The 22,453-nt window shown below is 45.5% G+C and overlaps 1 protein-coding gene across 1 annotated transcript in view; it reads right to left on the bottom strand.

The window, feature by feature from the left end:
• The window catches only part of CABLES1 (Cdk5 and Abl enzyme substrate 1), a 35,643-nt gene that overhangs the window by 3,264 nt on the left and 9,926 nt on the right, over window positions 1–22,453 (bottom strand). Inside the window, exons 4-7 of the mRNA XM_010284426.1 lie at window positions 12,828–12,927; window positions 11,144–11,300; window positions 10,261–10,364; window positions 239–345 (exon numbers count right to left, since the gene is read on the bottom strand). Coding sequence (XP_010282728.1) covers window positions 239–345; window positions 10,261–10,364; window positions 11,144–11,300; window positions 12,828–12,927 — 468 coding nt within the window. The remainder of the gene's footprint in view (window positions 1–238; window positions 346–10,260; window positions 10,365–11,143; window positions 11,301–12,827; window positions 12,928–22,453) is intronic.

The raw sequence follows: 22,453 nt of genomic DNA, 5'->3' as shown, positions 1-22,453 counted from the left end.
GCTCTCACCCTCATGCCATTAGATGCCGCACTTGACACCTGACCGGTGCGTGTTTGTACATTCCCCTACTTTGTCTACTCAGCCCACTAATCAAAGCAATCATCTGACTTATTCTGCACGTCTGCCTGTTACTGTTCCTGGAAGATCAATCAGTGCTTCCCCTCCTGTACAGCAGCAACTGCACTGATATGCCAGACAGCTGCATCATGTCGCAGCCTCACCAAGTTTTGCAACATACCTTCTTATTTTACTGAGGGTTAACTTGATGTGAGGGAACTTCTCCTTAAAGGTCTCATTCATGTCCTTCTTGAGATCTGATGGCTTCACGTAGTCTATGACTGTGGTCTGTAACACATGGTCAAGAGAGAATCACTCTTTTAGTTCGTAAAAAACAAGATCACTGAATTCCCAAAAGCAAGGAATACCAAACAAGTGCCAGCCAGTCCCAAAGCTTTCAGTAGAGGGGAATATTAAGTCTGAATTAAGGCAACAATTTGTGACTGCTCCATCAGAACGAGTGACCTGAAGTCTGGGATGACTGTTCAGCACAAGCCCTGAACAACACATACCTTACCAGGATCCTCCACGTATTGCCTAAGAGTGAGTTTAAGCTAAAAGCGGGTGCATAAAACCTAGCTGAGAAGCCTTGTTAACCCCCCCCCCCAAATCACAATAACTGGTTCGACGACCAGATTTTGTGTGCATATCTCCATGTGGTTCTGAGACATATTGTGAGTCTCTCTCAAACTGATTCTTCAAAGGAACCGCTGGTACAAATTCGTGATAGCCACAGCACACATTAGTGATAAAACAGGTAGTTAGCCTATATGGCAGGTCATTCAGTGGAGTGCAAGGCAGTAATGGTGTTGTAAGTTAAGCAATAAGTGGAGAAAAATATTGAGTTAGGACAACATTCAAAGTGTACAGTCTATTTCCTTTACACTGAGCTTGCTATTCCCTTTTGTCACAACCTGAAGTACTTCCCCAAGTAGCAGAAGGTGCTCCAGGCCAGTATTGCAATGCCAACGCTCCCATCTATGGGTGTGCAGCACTTCTCTCATTCTTTCCGTCTTCATTCTGGAAGCATTTTACCCAAATCCTCTGTCACCACTCACCTGGCCAGAATCTATCAGCTGAGCAACAAACCAACCTTCATTTTGGGGATGTGCCAATTCTCTTCCCGGTGTTGACTGTCCTGCCCCTCGGACAGAAGCAGAGAAGAGCCCCAGCTTGGGCAGCCAGGGGACAACCTGGACCCCAGGCACCCAGCTCCCGGCCAGCTTCAAGCACGGGCAGCAGGAGAGCAGCAGTGTGCAGTGCAGTGCATTCTCCTTCCAGCAAAATAATTTTTCCCTTCTAATTTCTGTTTATGATTAACCTACATTACGGCAAACGGACGCTAACGCTAGAACAACAGGACGTGGAACGAGGCATGCAAAACACTTGTTGCATGTTAGGCCTTTATAGAAGGTGGAGCCTCGCTGTATTATATCCTCATGGGAATCTAAATCAACCAAAAAGACTGTTTTTTTTTTCAATAATTAAAATAGTATACAGAAAGGCTTAGAGGGGAGAGAGTGTAATGGCTCTAGAGAGCAATCGGACAACTCTTGTTATCCGATCATGTTCTTGTCTGGCTCCAAAATGAGCATGAAGGGGAGTAAAACACCTAACTTTTCCTGCACTTTATTTAGGAGACATGGTACTGAAATAATGGATGATTATAGGAATTTAAAAGAAAGCAGAGCATCTGCTTCCCTTGAATAGCGCACAGCAATATTTGAGGTAAACACACCGTAATAGAGAGGAAAAAAACAACTTCTTGCCTCGGGGTGTTGTTATGGTCATATACACATTTTAAAATGTGGGCCATTCTGCTACCTGATTTGCAGTTTGAGAAGCATCATCTGTCCAGATAAACTGTTCCCCACTACATCCTGGCAAGTAATTCTGCTGGGCACGTCATGCGCAACAGTTGCCTGCCGTTTTCCGAAGTATAAATGCTTGTGAGCCCCCTCCAACAGAGTGATGTCTTAGGCACCAGTCCAGATTTTGCTCAATAAAGGGGATAATTTATTAAGGAAATTCAGTCCTATTACAGAAAGTTGCCAGTTACAAGAAATCATCAAAAAGGAGAAAGCCACATCAACCCTCATCAGCCAGCCCTGCCACCCTGTACGCATATGGACGCGCTCAAGCGCCGGTCCGGGCAGGCATTGCCGTGCCACTGAGGTTAAAAATACATACGCTGTCTTGACGCCGAGGCAGGCAACGCACTTCCACACCTGAATAAAAGGAAAAGAGGAAAAGACAGGGCGGAGAAACCTTGCCTTACGTGGGATCGGAAGGAAAGGCTTCAACTGTGTGGGTCTGCCTGGTTTTAATCTCGCTGGGCGTGGAAGGACATATGCATGCACCCATGCAGCCGTGGCTCTTCGTCACAGCCAGCTTCTTGTGTCCTTCATCTCACCGGGCAGGGCTCAGCCCTCCAAGGCAGAAGAATGAAGATCTTAACAATTAGTTCTCTCCTTTCTTTCCCTGGGACGTCGCTGCCTGCCTGCCTCCTCCGGGGTTTTGTTGCCAGAGGGTCATCAGCAAGCTGGGTGCTGCTGACACACTGGGAGTTTTATGTGTTACTACGAGGGTTCCTCTTAGTGCTGCTGTAAGAGGACGACTGAAACAAGCCACATAACATAATTTATATCGGTGTCATCTGCTAGTCAAAGTACAGAAGCATCGGTCCAATGCTGCTCTTACGGAGTCAGGAGACACTGAGCACACTAAGGTTACCCACTATTAAATCCAAAGACGATTTTAGTTACTACCAGCATTTTTTGGTTGTCTTGGACAGTCCTAGAAAGAGTGAGCTTGGTGCTACTGTGCAAAGCTACACGACACCTAATTTTGTGCTTCACTGCAAACTGCCTGCTGTTTGCTCTCCCATTACCGTGGAGCTCCTCTGGCTTTATCTTAATTATCTCCCTCCCAGTGATCATGGGTTTTTCTGGCAGACTTGCAGTTTCCTCTCTCCAGGTAATCATCTCCCCTTGCACAGAGGAGGACATGATTACGCGCGAACCTCGCCGGCACCGCAGAAACCGCTGCGCTGCAGAAAGGGCACGGCGGCGGAGGGGGGGCCCGAGCAGCCTCCGGGCTCGGCTGCACAGAACTCGTGCCCCTCAGCGAGTTTCAGTTGCTTTCACCTCTACCAAGCGGGTGCCGGCACAACCCCAGCCCGGGGGCGGCTGCGTGGAGCGGGAGGGAGTCCCACGCAGCGGCAGCAGCCCCCCAGGGTGCACCTTTCCCCGCGGCTGCTCTGCGGGCACCGTCTGTTTTACCTGGGACTCCTCCAGCCCGTGGGAGAGACTTGCCAGAATTCAGCTGAATTCTCTTTAGGAGGAGAAAAGCTCTTTTAAAAAAATTTATTTAAAGCCACTCAGAGGCTTTAGAATAAGCAGACAGCTTAAAACAGAAAATGGTAAGGAGGTAACGGCTATTTTTAAACAGAGAGATTTGTCAATTTTGTCCTGCTGATAAGAATCTCCCCCCCCAACTCCATATACTGCTGCTTCCTACAAGACAACAGTCTCCACAATATAAATCACAATAACGAAATCCAGATGAAAGCTGGTGTGTGCTGGTTTTGATTCATGTAACAGGATAACGGCAGCATGTTTGAACACACTGGCTCTAAGGCAGCTGTCTCATCTTGTCAGTGCCATGCTGGGGAGCTGAGTTAACTGCCCTTATTCCCAAGAAAAGGAATTGTGCAACTTCTTCCCCCCAAGCCCCTTGATTTTTTTTTTTTGTTTTTTCCATAGCTGCTGCAGAAGCCCGACTTTGTCTGAGCAGCGGGATGCTGTTTGCCCAGCTGGTGCCATAGAAATGTGTGCGTGTGGGACCCTGCCCACCAGCGATGCAGGCAGCAAAAAAAAAATTTTTTCTTAAAAATGTGCCTGTTGACAGGCAATTTAAAAGCAAATGCTGAATTAGTGTCTGTTGAGTGATCGAATCAGTTACCCCTCCTAACTGTTTCTGACCAGGCACCCAAGCACCCCTCTCGCTGTCACACCGTGGCTGGGGCACAGCACTTCGAGGCTACACGGAAATCCCATGTCCCCCTCCCCGCGCCTGCCCGGGGCACCTCCTGCACCCCACCAACAGCTCCGCACCGAGCAGCAAGCCCCTGCCGCCGCCCCGGCCCGCGAGGGATGGAGCAGAGGAAACTTCTGGAGCGGCCCAGCGACCCACAGGGACCAGCTGGGGTCTGACACGGGAGGGCTCTGACCTAGCGTCATCCTTCGCCGCCTTTCCTCTGCTCCGCGTTTACGCTTCTCTCCTCCATCTCAGGCCATTTCATTGCACTTGCGCTGCTTGCGAGTCCCACGTGAAGCTGCCATGTTGAGGAGAAGGCAAGACTGTAAATGGCGTGGATTTTTGTCTGTCTGGAACAATTCTGGTACTGGTGGTGTAGGAGCACCGTTCAACACCGATGCCCCAAATTTTACGAAGGGTTTGCAAGTATTTCCCTAAAAGGAGCACAGCGTTTTCTATCCAAACGTGCTTTCTTATACACAATGTTATTCCCTACCAGGCAGGCACTCTGCACTCCCACAGCTGTCAGACACAAGAGCAAGGCACTGGGAACTACCAAACTGTCTCTCCCATGCTCTAATCTCCAATGTTTGTAACTTCTGTCACCCAGAAACGTCTGTCTTGTTTCTTACAGCTTACTTGCACAAAACAGATTTCACTTCGGTATTCAGCAATACTCCTTCGTGAGCTCTGTTCACATCCTCTGTATACAAATCTGTATTTTAGTTTGGTGATGGAAGTTGCGGAAGACAAATGAAAGCTTTGATATGTGGTAGCTGACAGATGCCTGGACAACATGACGAATGCTTCGGACGAAGTCTGTACTCTGCACACTTTTTGCATGGCTGGCAGTTTTGAACTTGGAGGTTAGCTTGTGTGTTACTCACAAGCGTTTTTGAGCAGCTGCTTTCTCATAGGAAAGCTGTATATATAGTTTCATAAATAAGGGAGGAGGGAGGGAAATGGTTGGAAAGACTGGCAAGATGAAATATTGTTGAAAATAAATCCTCCTCTGGCATGCTACCAGTAAAAGATGATCTAGCCTTGGATGCCTCTATCTCCCGCTTAAGAAGGATAAAATCAGAACAAAATAGGTGTATAAAATGGAAGATGTATGATAGGCTCTCCTCAGCTGTCATTACTGTATACCCCTGATAAATTTACTTCACAGAGAGCAAACAGAAGATGGATACATTGAACAGATTTTCAGTAGGTCAATGGTAAGTTCTCAACCACATAACAAATGAAAAGACGTCCATGACCCTGCACTGCCTGGCTACCTTAATGCATACCATAGGTGACCAGCTGTGCAGCTGTAAACTGCCAGTAACCTCATGTATATACATATGGCTGAAGATGCATATATATGGGAAATACTGCTCGAGCAGAGGCTTAAAGCAGTGATGGTGGAAAATGGGAGTGAGTCCTTCTTTATAATTAAAAAAAAAACAGGAAAAAAAAAGGAAAAGGAAGACTAAAAGATGTTTTCGTTGTTAGAAAGTTATTAACATTCAAGGACAGTAAGCTGAAAGATTTAGTATTTCACAGAGCAAATAATCTCAAAACCATCTCTTTGAATTAAAGAACATGGAAGAGCACCAGTTTGTTTTATACAGTTAACACACTGGAATCGTTCACGATTAATACAGTGTGTCGTTGTTCCCAAAGAGGTGTTTATCGGTCTCAGCCAAATACAGCATGAAATGCATAGAGCACAGGGTTTAAATGTGAATATGTATCACCACTGTCATCCTCTGCTCCCTGAGACTTTAGGGTACAAGCTGATAAAAAAAGCACTCTGGAGATGCTTAATTTACAACCACGGAAGCGGCTCGAAGAACAGGGCGATGGCACCGGAGGACACCGGCTGTAGCAGAGTGTCCTGACCTTGATGCTCCTTCTGAAAGACAGAACGGGGGAGCGAGAGATCGAATGCGCTGTATCATCACACAGGGCTTTTGTTAAGACTGAACGGCCAGGGCAGCAAGCAGTTCTAATTTTAAAATGGCATTGGAGGACTAATATCTAATAACGCAGCCTGGCTGTGCTCGACAGTGGTGCAGCACCTGGCAAACGCAGGCTGACGGTCAGCCCGCTGTAAAAGCACTGCAGGCGTTTGTGACGTGCTTTTTTATTAGTGGTGTAGAGATGTCAATTTATTTAGACATAATTAAACCAATGCACTGAAATTGTAGTTAAGTACCCAAACCAATTTCCAAGCGTATCCCCTGGGCATGGATAGATGGATATTGCAGGGATGTTATTACAGAAGGGTTGCTCAAAGTCAAGACGCTACTGATGCGGGCTTTTCTTCTTTTTCTGTAAATTTTGGCAGTGCACAGCAGCCAGCTGAGGACGCTCCTGTGTTTCTGTGTCACCAACAAAAGCAGGACTGCGGGGGTCAGCCGCATGCCCGCTGCGGGGTGAGTTTTCTCCTTCTGCACAGAAGGAGCTTTTCTGCTGGCAAGAATGCAGGGAGGCTCCGACGAGTTTGGATGTACCCTGGTCAGCGCGAGACTCCAGCAAAGAAATCACTGCTCTGACTGGTAGATAAAGTTCCTATTCTAGCTAGATTTAAGAATGTGCAAGAATTCCTGTTTTAGCAGTATCAGCCAGGAAGACATCTGTTAACCGTGACATGATGTTTCCCTCCTCCCTCCTCCCCCCAGCATGAAGATTTTCTACCTCTTACTGTTTATATTGCGGTAGAGATTGTAGACTCTCCTACAAAGACAACACGAAGCAAAATAATTTCTCCAGGGTAGACCAGAATTTAAATATGACTAATAAAATTAATAGAAGCCATAGACTTTGTGTTGGGAAAGTATCGAAGCTGCTTTTTCAGAATCTTCCCCTAACAGGCTGCTTGTGGGTATTACTTTCAGAAATGCGACAGGGAGGTCTATACCCTTTCAAGCTAGAAAGTTTGCTACAAAAAAATGACCAAACCGAAAGCACATCTCCTTCCCCACAGCTATCTTCAAGGAGGAAGCTCAGCTACTCCTTGAAAATGGCTGAGGATTTGCAGTTAAAAGTCCTCTGCAAGTCGGGACTGACTCAGCCCAGTAGAGTTACAAGACTGTAAAGTCAATGTCAGTGACGATAAATTTGGGCTCCCCAAAAACGGAGGGGACTGCAGGTCAAATGCTAAGTGCACGTATTTCAGAGTAAAATCCAGGTGGGACCACACACCTTATCCGCCTTACGCCGGGGATGAAGCCCGCGGTGTTTGCTGAGGCAGCCGTCGCACAGACCGCAGGGACTCTTACCAGAGGGGCACTCCCGGCCAGCAGAGCATGAGCTGGGCTCCCGCGCGTAGCATCAGTGCACGTAGCTCGATCCCGCAGCCGGTGCCGCAGCCCGGCATCCAGCCTCGCTCATCCACACCGCCACGTGTTCACACTCCTCCCTCGCACCTTCCCCTCATTAATGGCATCCATAAGGGGCAGGGGGGGGAAATACCCACAAGCTTGCAGCTGCCAAGCATTAACGCTAAACGCTGGCCAAGTAATGAAACTTTAATTACAAGCTGCAGCTCTCCACACACAACAAAACGTTCAGTGCTGAGATCAGAGCCGCGCTCAGCTGCGCCGGCGCTTGCGAGAGGCAGTAATTACAGCTATACTCTGCTCAGGAATACAGAGAGGCCGGTTTCAATCTGTGTACAGCAGCTCTGCGGCTCCGCGGTCATTTTGGCAGAGGTCCGTCGATACTGCGAGGGCTGCGCACCGTCAGGAGAAGACCACAGATTTGGCCTCAGACTGCGATGTGCTTTAATTGTAGCATACGCTGATTTTTGTTATCGGGGAAGAAAATGACTTGAAATTACAGCCTATTATATACTCCTGTTCACACTGATGTGAACTGCAGGGAAGGGGAATGCCAGCCGAGATGGGAAAGTCTAATATGGATGCAAGTAAAGTCTCCTACCTCGCCAATACGACCCCATATTCACCAGCTCGACACACAAGCCCTCCTTACCTGCAACCCACATTGCAAAATCCTATTTAACCTGCAAGCTCCTGGGACACCCCGACACTCCCTCTCCTCCCTTCCCTCAGCTGAAGGAAGCACCAGCCCCTTGTGAAATCTCTCAGCTGAGCACTGAGGAACAACCACCCGACCTTCGGCTTCTTGCAAAGCTGTGCAGCTCCCGCGCGGCGTCCCAGCAAGCCTGCTTCAACCAGGGGCAGGTGAAATCCTTGGACAAGAGAGCTCTTGGCACGCGCCTGTGATTCCCACCAACAAAAGAAACACAGCACTTCGTGTCCTTTGGCCCTTTTTTAGATTAGTGCTTGCCTTCAGAGAGGGAGATGCCAGCCTTAAGACCAGACCCTTAAGGCAGTGCTGAAGAAGTGATGGCTAGAAGGCAAATAAAACCCCAGAAAGTCTAATAAGACATTTTTCCAGACACAGTAGTAATTAACCCCTAGAGAAAATAAAAAAGCAGGGAGAGATCTGTTACATTCTAGACAAACAATGACGATTTTAACAATTGCCCTTGAAGTCCCTTTTTCACCTTTAAAGTATCTAGTCATACCTCCATCACAGTGAAAAACCCAGTCGGCTCCTTTCTGCAATATAAGTACAAATACAGATCTCAAAACGCTGTGGCTAACTAGCATATGGGAAAGAAGGGCACCGAACACCCACTCCTGGGCGGACACCTCCCCTTGCAGGATGCTATCCTGGCTGCCCTGCTTTGACTCACCCATCCATGTCCATCTCAACACCAAGTTGAAAAGGGATCAAAGATCCCAGGTGATCCTAGAGGACTCAGATTGCCTGCTGGACGTTCGCAGCCCGAGGAAAGTTAGAAACGCAACCATGACTGCTAAAGCTATGTTCACTTTAGATGCTGGTTAGCAACATCTTTCTCCCTGAGGGAAGACAGTTCCCTGTCCATGACAATAACCACATCAAAACCTAACAAATATTTTCCTACCCAGATGTAGCTGCTATAAAAGGCTGACTTTATGGGTTGGTAGCCAAAAAATAACTTGCCACCCCTAAAAGTAAAACCATCTGAAAGTAAGAAGAGGACATACTGGACATCCCATTTGAAAATTTAGCATAAACACAGCCTCAGAGCTCAATTAAGCCTCTCTGTGCAACAGGCAGAACACTCTTACCAGCAAGGAGATAACCTTCAATTTACATGAAACACTTAAAATTTGTTTTGAAGAAGGAGCACCCAAGAGCACTATTATCAAATAAAGACCAGGGTGGGGGGTAGAAGAGAACTTACAAAGACTGTGTCTTTACATACATTAGCAGTTTCTTAAACAGTATCTTCTGTTCCAAGTTAAGTGAGGACATGGATGACACTTTAGACCTCAGTGTTTCAAATCCTATACTATTTGTATATAGATTAGTGAGTATTAACTCACTGCTTTGGAGGCGGGGGGGGGGAAATTGGCTTTTCCCTGCTGCCTACTACTACTGCTTTGGATGTGTAATTCAGCCAAATATGTGCTCACACACATACGACGGCACTGCATTGTGCAAAAGTCCTGCCAAAATAGCACACCAAAGTCTACAGACTTGGTGCAACCCAAAAAAGGCTACAGTAGCCTCACCACAGAAAACACTTGAGTTAGAGCACAGATCAAGGAACGGTTATGTGTCTGTATTGTTACAGGGTTTGGATATAGTGAAAAATATACAGGCTCTGCTCGTAATTGCTGCAATTAAAGGAAGCACCATCCCATGGTGAAATAAATACCTGGGAAACACAGGCTCTGCTAGACACCAAAGCGCTGTTCCAAAGAGTGAAAGATAAGCATCAAAACACAACGTAGCTTCATGACTTCAGAAAAACCCTACTGGGCATCCTCCTATTTTGTAAGAGATGCCAATTAGAGGAAGTATAAATTTTCCTCTGAATGTGAGAGAATGAACGCATTGTTCGAACAAGCCTTTCACCTAAAGCATTTATGAAATACAGTGGTAATAAAAGCATTTACTTTTGTAATACCTCCACGAGTTTGTTTTTACATGTCCCAGTAAGTAACTGTCATTTAGAACAAAGCATTCCAAACAGCTGTTATTAGTAGATTAAAAATAATAATGATCTTCTTAAAATATGGCCAAATGTAACCTCAACCTTCAAAATAGTGTTACCAAAATCTATCTGTGCTACACCTAATTTTGTGTATCACTTACCATATATGATGGAAATATTAAAACCCGCTTATGTTTGCCACATGGCCATTGGGGATCATCTAAAAGATTTGGGTCATATTCAACAAAGTCTCCCAGGTCGCTACCTATAAAACAATGGTAAATATAAGAAAGGAATGCATTACATCAAGAAATCTCTGGACTTAACAGAAGTAGCAAATGAGTTTACAGATAAGGCACAAGATGACCGTCACGTATGATTTTTGAAAGGGTTGAAAGATTTCTCTAAATCTTGAAAACTCTAAGTATTTCAATACTAATACAATTTGCAACAGCTTATGAATTACCTGGTAAATGTAAATTTAGGGCTTAGAGAACTGCAAAATTATATAAAGCTCCACATGGACTTTTATTCCTGGCAAGCAGTGTTCATCTGCTTATGCAGATGTTTTGATTTGTTTCATTTAACATGCCAAAATATCTTAAGCATATAGTGCTTTGGCTTATGTTTTGTGCCCAGTCTTGTAAACACAGCCCTTTCCAGCCTAATAAAGGTCACAAGTGTGATTTACACCTTCAGCTTATGACTACCGTGTTGCCACTGTAAATTTTCCACAGCAAAGGAAGGTAACGAATAGCCTGATGCAGGAGGAACAAACAACGCTGGTGACGGAGGAGGCACGCCGAGAGCCATCAGGGGCTGTCAATACGATCTGCAGCCTTGTTTACTTAACTTTCCATCATCCGTAAGCCTGCTTTGCTGAACAAACAGGGACCGAGTTGTGTCTCATGCACGACATGAGACTACATTTTGCTGAATTTAAGCAAAAAAGGTGGCTAAACCATGACATTTGTCCGTCATTCACAATAACGGCCCATCACTAGGGTATGCAAGGATATTAAAAGAAGCTTCTTGAGAAGTTACCTGCATCAATGCTCCCCTGGGTGCTGTTAGCTCTTGCCAAAGAAAGGCTACGATGGCTTGCATTGCGAAACTGGGAGAAGGATGAGGTGGAGTCTATGGTGTTTCGACGAGTTCCCAGAGCATTGGTGGGAAACAGGAACTGTGTATAAGAAACCGTCTAAAAAGAAAGTCAGAACGGACAGTTACTATCAGCCCAGCCTGGCCACAGCAGGATGTCTTTGGTGCATCCCAACTGGAAGCAAGGGAAGCCAAATTAGCAGAGGATTTTCTGGATTTAACAGTTAGGCACAGATGAATAAACATCCGTCACCTACATTTGCTTCAGTGCAGTCAGTTTATCCATGCAAAAAAAGCTTCTGCAAAGGCATTAATTCTTCAACAAAACAAAACCACAAACGCGCACACAAGCTCTAATACACTGGATTTACAAAATCCTACTCAAGGGTCAGATTTAAAAATATGTCAATTTGGTCAGTTTTGTTTCAGTGGGCCTTCTCTGTAGCGGATTTCAGTTGCTTCTTTACTGAAATAACATCATCTATACGGGTCCCTCAGCACAGAGCAGCCAGAGGCAAATCACTTGAACGTTGCTCACCTTAAGCACTTTCTCTCGTATTTTTCTCCTTTAGGATTTTGTCTGGCAGAGTCTTACTGGTGTCGTTAAATGAGCTACCACTACCAGTATACAGCAATGGTTGGGGGAGATCATTTACTACCTCCCAGCATGGACTAAGTGTGAATGAATAACTTGTGACAAAATTATTTTTAGAGCGTACTAATTCTCTGCTTCTACTCTCAGCCAGGAGTAAGCTAAGCTTTGCTTCTCGTAGGTTTATTTTCCAAAAATAACATTATATTAAAAAAAAAAAAAAAGAGTCAAGATCCTAGACTGGTTTACAAGGTCAGAACAGCTATCAAATAAAACACGTAAGCTTTCATTTATTTATAAGCAGACAGATTGTCCTCAGGAATTTACAGCCTGTGGTCTCGCCTAACACCTGGTTAGGTGAGCACACCATGTGTAGCAGCATTGACCTAGGGCCTTTAAATCCATATATGACAGCAGACTGGGTTAACGGAACTGTAAAAAGTTAAGTCAGGCTTTCAACAAAAAATGTTTTCATTTATGATTAAAATTGTTTTTCCTCTATATATTTGTTTAAAATGGATCACTTAGAAGATTCATAATTGCTTATTCTATTCAAATGAATGTACTCTTGGATTTTGAAATACTCCTCAGGTTTATACTTCTGTACTACTGTCTTCTTGCTCTTTGGAAAAATATACTGTTAAATAAAATTTATTTTATTAAATAAAATTGAAAGCAAACAGAATTACAATTTAAAACTCTCACCAGAAATTATTTTCAGGCCCATGACAATATACTGTGCAGTGATACCTCCTGCTAGAGCCAGGGGCAGGCTGCACGGTTCGGTAATGCTTTACAGACTCCGATGTTGCCAGAGGCAAATTTCTTCAAGGAGACAGAGTTGTTTACGTTGACATCTTGGGCAGTCCTCCTGAATTTCTGCTAAACTTCTTTACAGTTTGCACATATTGTGCTTTAGCTATGGTGTTACGCTGCATGTTGTAGTTTATTTTTATATTTGTGCTTGTTCTTAGTTAAGCCATTTTTTCCCTTATTACATAAAATCCAAGGGAGTAGGAACTGAAACATCCCCACCTTCCCGTCTGCTCCGAGCTCCACACCTTCAAGACCAATTATCTCCTTCAGACACACTCCGGTAGAATGGCACTGGCGTCCACCGTCCAGCTTCATATCCCTGGGGAGCAGAAACCAGAGCAGAAACAGCTCTTTAAACACACGCCTCGTTCACCTTCCACCACCCAGTGCCGAAATAAGGTAGCAGCCTCAACCCAAACATGCCAATGCAAAGCACAGACCAGACAACTTCTCCTACGGGCAGCATCTGTGTCGTCTAAATTACATTATAGTGACTAGTTACAGAAAAAACCCACTTTGTTCCAGGTTGCACCTGATGCCCCACCTGTAAAGCAAGGTTCCCCATAACTGGGTGCCTCTGACAGAACCTGGCACTGGGAGGGAACTGGGAGTCCTATAAACTTCAGGTGAGACCCAACGATCTAGCCTGAACACTTGACAGCCACGTGTCCAGCCGATGGTCGCTGCCAGAGTACATACCCACGTCCCCCTTCACCGCCGGACAGAGAGGTAACTGCCCGGGAAAGCCTCTGGGAGGGATTCCTGCTCCTCCGAGCACCGAAGAATGTCCAAAGCCCAGTGACCCTCCTTCTGGAGGCTGGCAGTAGAAACCCAGCTCTCCATCGCCTCGGGGTGGAAACTTGGGGATCTGCTTTGGGAGGACGGACCCATTTGACATCTTACACTTGGAGGTAAATGAGATGTCGGAGACAACCAGGCTGCATCCCGTGCTTTAGCCTCACGATCAAAATGTGAGCGAAGGTAAGAGAGACTCTGAGCAAATTTGTGCTCCGCAAATGCATCTCCAAGGTATTTATCCTGCAATATTTGCAGGGCTGATTTCTGCTAAGGTCCAAGTATGTGCTTAAAAGTCTGTGTGGGAGAGATGCTGACACAGCGGCATGGAGAAGCCCTGCAGGCTCTTCACCCGACCGTGGAGCTGGGCTATCTCCTACTGTGCCTCTGCACACCCCGTTTCCTCGTCTTCCCTTTCCAACCTGTCACTCATTTTATTTCTCTGAAAAATGGCATTCGGTGAGTCCCCAATAAATCATGTACCTTACTGCTGGAAAAATCCAACACGTCTTGTCAGCTGGAAAATACACTTCTTTGACAAAGGAAAAGGCTGTATCAAGTTTCTAATCCCAACAAAGTCCTCTTAGTTTCTTGACTGGGGTTCACTTAGCACAGTGTCACATTATCATTCCTGTTCCCTGGTACCGTGTTATTGAGGAGCTGGACAAGTAATTATGTAAAAATAACCCTCTGTCACAGGCATGGCATTAGCCTCTCTGCTCTTGTGCAAAAGATGCTTAAAGGAACTACTTCTCATAGAGATAAATGCCAAATGGTAACCGTTTCAGCAGGTCTTATCCAAGAGATAACACACAACTTGAGGAAGCCCCCAAACCCAAAAATGAAACAAAAAATGTGGAATACCTGAAATAATATCAGGACAGTTTAGTTTCCTTCCACTCAAAATCTTACAGACACAGAGTACGAAATAATGTTGTTACGACTCTGAAAACAAATCACGGAGAAATTTCTCCATGCCATCAAGAGACAAGGATAGATAACTCTGTAATCCATCAAACGAAAATCTGGCACCCTTTAAAGAGTCAGCACGACAGCTTTTAAAAAAAAAAGAAGAGTCTCCCTTCAGGACCCTGTGAACAACACTGCAGTTATTATCCCTCATTCTGAGTGGCAAGGGCTACTTAGGGTCTTCTGCTCCTCCACATATGCTCCGTATTTCTAGGTAGCATATGATTGCTTATGTTGTAAAACGGCATAATAAAATATTACTGTTTGAAGAGAAATCTGTCCATAAAACAGAGAATTAAATTCCCTCTCTTGAGGAAAACCAGCACTAAACAATGTGCCGTTTCTTATTAATGTATAAATGGAAAGGCTCATCCTAGCGTATGCACATCCTCCTCTCACTGGTAAAAGATCTCGGTGAACACTTAATATGAAATTCCTAGGGGACTTTACCTTATCCTTTTTTAGGTTCCCTATTACTACAACCAACAGCAAGCTAGCCAAGTTTTTGCAGGACAACTCTTCATTTTTTCCCTCTCTCCCTCCCTCCCTCCTATTACAGACAAATAAGTTCACAAAGGCCTTAGCAAGCCCAGGGGCTGCCACTCTGCTGCTAGAGGAGCCCCAGAACAGCTGCTTCCTCCCCAAACCCCCAAAACCCCGAGAGCAACTAGGAAAGACCTAGAGGACACCTCTGCTTTGTCCTCTGCAAACGGGCGAGTTGTGCCCAGGGAACAGTCAGGACGGTTGTTTGGGTACAGCCACCACACCAGCGCTGCCAAACCACCGCCACCGAGTTCTTCAGGGGACATACTCTTGCATGGCACCATGGCCAATGGGCCCCGCAAGGCAGGAGCATATAGAGGATAGGCACTTTATATTAAAAAAAAAAAAAAAAATCAAGCTTGCACTGTGTTTCAGCTATTTAGATTACCAATGGCACTGAGGAACGGCGCAAATCAATACCCAGTAGTAAAAGGTGTTTGCAGGATGCAGAGTAGGAAAGATGGTCTTTGCCAATGAGGCTTTTAAGTGAGGAAAGCTTCCTTCCTCCTTTTCCTCACTTTTGATTTTCTTGTTTTATTTTCCCAAAGTGCTTTTTAACAAAGTTTTCAAGGGATTCGAGCAGACATCAAAAAGCAAAAAATAGATCATGGGAACTTGATTTTACTACCTTCACTTTATTTGAGCAGTGAAAGTTTGAGGAAATGAGAAGATCAGTGATGACATTTCCTTAGGAAGCAAAAAACCTAGATCCCAGTTTCTGACAAAGTTTGGGGAATTACCCTATTTACATCAATGGCAAGCTCTACATATTCTATTTGTGTCTACCATTTCCAGAAAGCTGAGCAGTGTTATAAACTACACTCAAAACTAAGCATATTGGTTTAGTCATCCAGGACTGCAGAATAACATGAACGTATCTCCACCTAATAAGGGGTCACAGATTTTCTTGGAACACTATCTGGGTGACTTGGGATCCCAAATTTGTTGTGGGATGGTGAGAAATTTTACTGAGCAGGTAGATAAGAATCAACATGGGAAATCTCACTGTGTCTTTTATTAGTCAGGCCAGGATTAACAGAATATACACTGGATGCTATTACTTTTGGAAGTATAACATTTCTTTAATGAATCAAATGTTATGCTTTGACGTGATCTATAAAACCCCATGCAAGACTCCTGCTGGGCACTTGCTCTTTAAATTACAGCAACAGTTGAACACTTTAACCTGTGAATAATTCAGGAATCCATTAAATATTAAATAGATTTCTAGATACATGAAAAAGCCTTCTCATTGCAAAAAGGAATCTGATAATTGTTATTTAGAGATGCAAGCCTTTTGTGTCTATATTTTACGCTTAGTGATTCCTGAGTGTTAAGATTTATTCTAAAAGCAAAGGCGGTTCATGAGACATCAAGAAAAGATACGGCTCTTATCCATCACTGTAAGTAATTCCTACTTATCATCTCTGTTTATAGGGACAAGGACAATGACAGCTTTGGAAAAGACGCGCTGCCAGCCAGTCCGGCAGCAGATCTCCTGCTGCCTGAGACTGCCTGCTTTAATTGATCGAGAGCTTTCAGATCCTAATTGCCATTAGTGTTGCTAGAACAACTCCAGTGGCAATTTACAGCCAGAGGAGGTGGAGAAACTCCTGGAAAGATGGGCCAGTAATCCTTTTCCTCTCTCCAAATCCTTCTTCTCTCTTTCTAACGGGCCAGTATCTCTCTCTCCAAACATATTCAGGGGTCAACACATCAGCTCTTGTCCTGATGTTTTGCCCAACACAGAGTAAAAGTTCAAAACTTAAACCTATTAGCTTTTGCAGATTCATTGCTTAATTTCAATCTAGGGGAACAGGGCAGCTCACAAAAATGAGCAGTGCTGACTATAAAATCCATACATGAGATGATTAGTTTTGAAATGTCCTGTTGTGGGAAAAAGCCTACAGATTTATGTGTCTTTCTGTAAAGCTAATATGCACTTGGTTTTGGTTATTTTGTTCAATTTGGGAGAAGCAAGGAAAATGGGCAATGGTAAAGAAAAGCAGGGATATTTCAGTTTATTACCAGCTAAAAACAGATAGTTGTTATTCTTCCTCAGGCCTACGGAATGATAAATGATCAGGAAAGGCACTCGAGATTGATGACTTAATCAAAATTGCCTCACATACAAATCTACTGGGGAGGAGTATCAAGGAACTGGGTAACAAATCTGAAGGACGTAACGGATTATCCTGCTTTGCTGTGTGCATAATTATTGCTACTATCCTTACGGCAATTTAGATGCTCTCATTTCCCCTGTAAATATTCCCCGGTTTTCCACACTTACCTGACCTGCAAAGTAACTGATGGCGTAGGAGACAACCTCACCTAAATGCTTTGTTTTGCCCCATTTAAATGACCACAGATCTCAGACTTTAGATAACAAAGGCCATTGGGAATGCCCGGTCTGTGGACTCACTGATCGTTGTGGCTACATGTCATCTGGGGTGATGGTATGGGAAACCTCTTGCTCGCAGCTTCATTGAGCTCATTAGTGCCCTGGCCAGCACTTAGTTAAATTCAAAGTTAAATTCAGCAGTGATTTCTCTTTAGAAACTGGATGAAGCTGGTTTGTAGCATTTCTGAGAAGGACACAAACTCTTTTTAGCTAATGACTTGCTGCTTTAGTTCAGAAGGAGGGTCTGTTTCCTGGGCTTCAATCCATCTGAGTACTCATATTGTAGTACTTCCCGTAACTGGAGGCAAGTTCAGTCAGATAAATACCTATTTTCTTGTCAAGACAGCAATATTCAGCAGCTATGCCTACTGCAGGTACGTTTCTAACCACTTAATGAATTGACTGCCGTGAGGAATAAAAACTGAGGTGAACTGGCTGGTTTTGTAAGGACAGGCACTGGATGATGCTCTGGGTTTTCTGTCCTGTAGCTCATCACCTCCAGCCCCAGTGCTGGCCAGCCACTGCGAGCCCCGTGGCTGAGAATCGAATGTAAGACTAGCCACGTTGCAGTGCCGCATCTGTGCGACACCACCAGCTCTCCTTCATCCCCGGGTCCTCCAGATTCATCTTCTGGGTGGGACTTCACAGGAACTTGGAAGTTCTTAAAAGGTTCTTATCACATCACAAAATAAAGTATCATTAGACTAGGTATGATTTGAATCTGTGAATGTTTTTGCCATTAACAAACTTTAAAAGCCCCCTTTCAAAAACATGTTTTTAAATTATGAACCATAACGATGTGGATCAAAGAGAAAAACCCAACACAACAGAACTATAAACCCAGCTAACTTTATTACCTTCTCTTCCTGAGGGGAAAGACAATATGGTACCTTCTTCCTTTGTAACACCGCTAACAGTGACAGACACATATGGCCATCTCCTTTTTTGAAAATGCTTAGGTACCTTAAAATACTAACAAGAACTGGATTGCCCTCAGTTCCCTACAAGCATATTCAGAGCCTTTCTTCAGACCACATGGAGCAACTCCAATGACACCCATAAGGACTGTCAGAGTTGGACCATCTCCTTCGAAGTCGAGGGAGAAGTAGTGCCTAGAGAAGCTCCAAGAGCAGGTAAGCAATGGAGAATAGGTTCCCTTCTTCCCCTGCCTAGGAAATTTGCCTTTCCCAGGATAGCTCCCTGGAGGCAGAGCTGAACCTGGTCCTTCTCTATCCCAGCTGGGGTCACACGGACGGTCCGCAGAGCGCCCTTGCACAGACCGTGCTGGGGAGAGAGGTGGGCAGAAACCTGCAGGCACGTTCCCTGTAGCAGCTGCAAGGGAGACCTGGCCATAACAATTCCTCTTTGGGGACATACGCAGTGATCCCAGCACCTGGAGCATGACCTGCCTCATGTCTAAAAGGCTAATACCTGCTGTGTCTGACCCCTAGCTCAGAAGGCTGAAATCCAATTCACCTCAAACTGTCTGAAGCCCATCTCCAAATGAGTAATCCCTTCAAGTCTCGTTTAATCCATCTGCAAGTGGCTCCACTCTTTGGTCTGCCATGAAACGAATCCCCTCTGAGGGCCCAGAGCAGGTCAGCATGTGTGTGTACGCGCACGAGCTGAGTGCGTGTGCTGGGGCAGCTATTTGCTAGTGACCCAAGTCATCCCTGTACTGGAAGAGGAACAGCACCAAGGCTTCAACTAGACTTGCTGTGAGCTTCCACCGTGACAACCTTTGACAAAGGAGGTGTGCGCCACAGCAGCCCAGGGGCTGCACAAGGTGCATCTCTGGTAACTGTCGTCACCTCCCATTTTCTGCCCATCTGCAGAACTAGATGGGGATTAATTCTCATCTCCTGCAAGGAAGACGTCAAGTGGATGCTGAGCCAAAAATCCAGTTTCAATACCCTTCACAAAGTAGCTCTTCCATCTTTTGGAGTATTACATTTAAATAAGAAAGAGGAACTTGAAGAATAGTATTAGCATAAAATTATATATGATGTTTCAAATTTCTACATATTATTAAAGAATACTGCAGTATCAGCATGATCCATAGTATAACATCAGTGAACGGTGAGAAAGGAGACGAGAAACAATTTGTATAAAGCACAAGTATCTCTCCACAATGGTAAAAAAGGTTCGGTAGTCACTGCTGCATCTCCCCATGCATGTGTTTTGTTTGTAAATGTTACCGCAAAAAATCTGTGTGGTAACGGCATGCATGTTTCACTGGTGAGCAAGATTTTGTTCAGCAGAAAAATTCAGATTATGAATAGCCTTTAGCCATGAAGACTTCCAATAGATTGAAAAAAAAGAGTAGCAACTGCACAACCAATCCTGCAGTACCACCACGAGCCCTTAAATTGCCTCACCTCTAACTTGTTCATCGCACAATGACTTTGTATTTCATAAAAACGTAACCAAAGCCAAGCACTCAGACAACATTATGAGTGTTGCTGGATCCTGCAGGTGCTACCTGCCTCTGCAGAACATCCTGTAATGATAACGAGAGTTTGTGTGTGTGTCTGTCAATAACAGAGGCATTAACGCTGTCACAGTGCTCTCAGTACAGGGCGACCCTCTCACCGCTGCCCTTAGCCACCACCAAACCTTGCGTACGACTTTGGGCTGTAACACTGGGGGCCAAGGGAAGCCAGCAGGCAAGATGCTCGGCATCTCTTCCAGCTCCTGACTCGCAGTACAGCCTTCCTTACGCTGCTTTTGCCTGGCTACGTCTGCTCTCACAGCTGCTCTGGGGGAAGAAAAGCAAGCTCTGGTCCTGCCCATTACCCTACTCTTGGCCATGGAAACAGATGAAGCTGTGCCTGTCTTCATGCCACCAGCAAAGATGCCGGCAATCTTAACACAGCCAGACCTGGAGAGGAGAATTTACGGCCCAGATCCACAGAAATACCTGCCTCTCAGCGACTCCAGCAGGAGATAACACATCTCGAAACCTTTTTCAATTTAGATTTAATTCTCCCCTTTTCCCTTGCACAAAAGCACTATAAGCTAAAGCATTAGGTTTCCATCAGACACAAGGTATGGACAAAATTTTGAAGACAGAAAATTCTAGCAATTACTTCTGTTCACGACCTTTTTTCTCCCCACCGTGTCACTCTTTGCTTTGTACTCTTCGCTTCTCTTCAGCGTAACGGAGGAAACTAGAGAAAGGAATTCCCCTAGCACACAGTGTCCTTCCTTCTCGGCCCCAGCAAGCACCACCAGATCGGCCTTCCGAGGCCGTGGGTAGGAAAACCTACCGGTAGGAAAACCTACCATTCATCACCGGCAGCCTCCGCACCGCTCTGGAATACGTGTTCCTTCAAAAGCTTGGTGCCAGCTGCGCTCCCGGTGATCCCCCTGCCTGCCCGGCTGACGGGGAGCGGGATTTGGGAAATGTGCCAGTGGACAGTTCAAATTTCATCCTCTCACGTACTTCCGCAGCTCTCCTCCCCACACCCCCCCGACCTCCGTTTGTATTTGCACGATGACTGAAAAACACCGTTTGGGAGTTTGGGGAGGGTTCTTGCTGTTGTATCTTGACCTCAACACGGAGGGTGGGCAAGCAAGGGGCACGGTCTAGAGCGCATTGCTCGCACCCCGCTGGCGAGGGGCGATGCTGCCCCATCCACCCCAGGCAAGAGCACAGAGTTTAGCTGTGAGTGCAGGCACCGCCTTTCAGGCAGGGTTTTAAAACGGATCTGTTAGTGCAGTTTAGCTACCAGCATCGACACAGTAGAGCTCTTCTGTGCTGCCTACAGTATAACAGGGGCTGGCAGCCTCCCCAAAACACAGCTGTGCCTGCAAACTTCCTCGCTGGCCGTGGTGCCTGCGCATCGGAGCAGTGGAGAAGCAGCAGCAGCTCCACCATGTGCTCTCTCACGTGGAACAGTCCCCCCTGCATGCACATCCGCCCCGCATTCCCGCTCCCGCTCCCGCCAGGGCTTACTCCAGTCTCACCGCAGGTACACCCATAGCTCCCTGCAATGGTTGGTAGCTTTTCGTAAACCATTCAGTAAATGTTTGCAGAACCTAAACCAGTTGGGACATCTTGTCCGGGGACAGCCATCAGCAACCCAGAGATGCAGGGAAAGCAAAGCTAAAGGATGCTGTCACTACAGTACTTCAGAAGGGTACCAGTGTCTCTCCCCGCTCCTACCACACATCCAAAATAGCACTCTGCAGCCTGGACAGAGCGGCTACAGTTTATGCTATACTGCCTCATCTGTTCTTTGCACCAGCTGCTCCTGGAAGGAGGTGCCATTGAATTGTTTCTCTCTTCCTCTGATGCTCTGGAAGAAAGGCAGAGGGCATTTTTTTTTAAATCTTGGCTTTTTAGCAAAGGGAACAGGGCTGGATTGTTTTGTACTGGCACCTGCTACCTTCTCACCCCACAGCCCTTCTTGCTGCGCAAGCATGGTAGAAGACATTACATGCTGAAATAATATTTAGGTTTGCAGCTGGGCTCGTTACTGCTGTAATTTAGAAGGTATAACCAGTCATCAGCATTTCAAAATACATTCAATTTTCAATAAAGAGGCAATTTCCACAGGGCAATGACCATAAATGAATGACAGTGTAGCCAATAAGAACGAACAAAGCTGCCAGTCTGTCAAGAATTTGCCTGACATGTCATTCCAGTTTAATTAAATTAAAAAATTTACTCTAAGAGACAGGGGAACCAGTCAACTCTCCTACAGAGGTGACTCCTTTCCTTTGTGCGTTAAAAATCATCTCCCTTTGTTTTGAATTATTGATGCACAAGCAGCTTGTGGCAAATAATTCTCCAGAATGAAATAGATGGCTGAAAAATATGAGCCAAATTAATCTTTTACACACTGGATAAATTTTACTCTAGATGGTCTGTGGGTCTTTCAAACCCACCTCGGTGTATCGACTGAATATTTCCCGCAAATTTTGTGCCCTGCAGGCACTGAGCTGACCCCATCTACAGGCAACTCTCAGGTCTCTGGCGAGTGGCCGCGGTGGCCACACTTTGCTCCTCTGCCCCAGAGGCACGGAGCTGCCGCCGACCAGCGCTGCCCTTCCCAGCCTTGCGCTGAGCCTCTGAAGGCGCCCAGCAAGCCATGCCCCGGAGCCCGCCAGACAACATCTCCTAGCCAAATCC

This window comes from Phaethon lepturus, unplaced genomic scaffold (assembly GCF_000687285.1).
Source record: "Phaethon lepturus isolate BGI_N335 unplaced genomic scaffold, ASM68728v1 scaffold4173, whole genome shotgun sequence".
Lineage (NCBI taxonomy): Eukaryota > Metazoa > Chordata > Aves > Phaethontiformes > Phaethontidae > Phaethon > Phaethon lepturus.
This window is presented reverse-complemented; position numbering and strand designations above follow the sequence as displayed.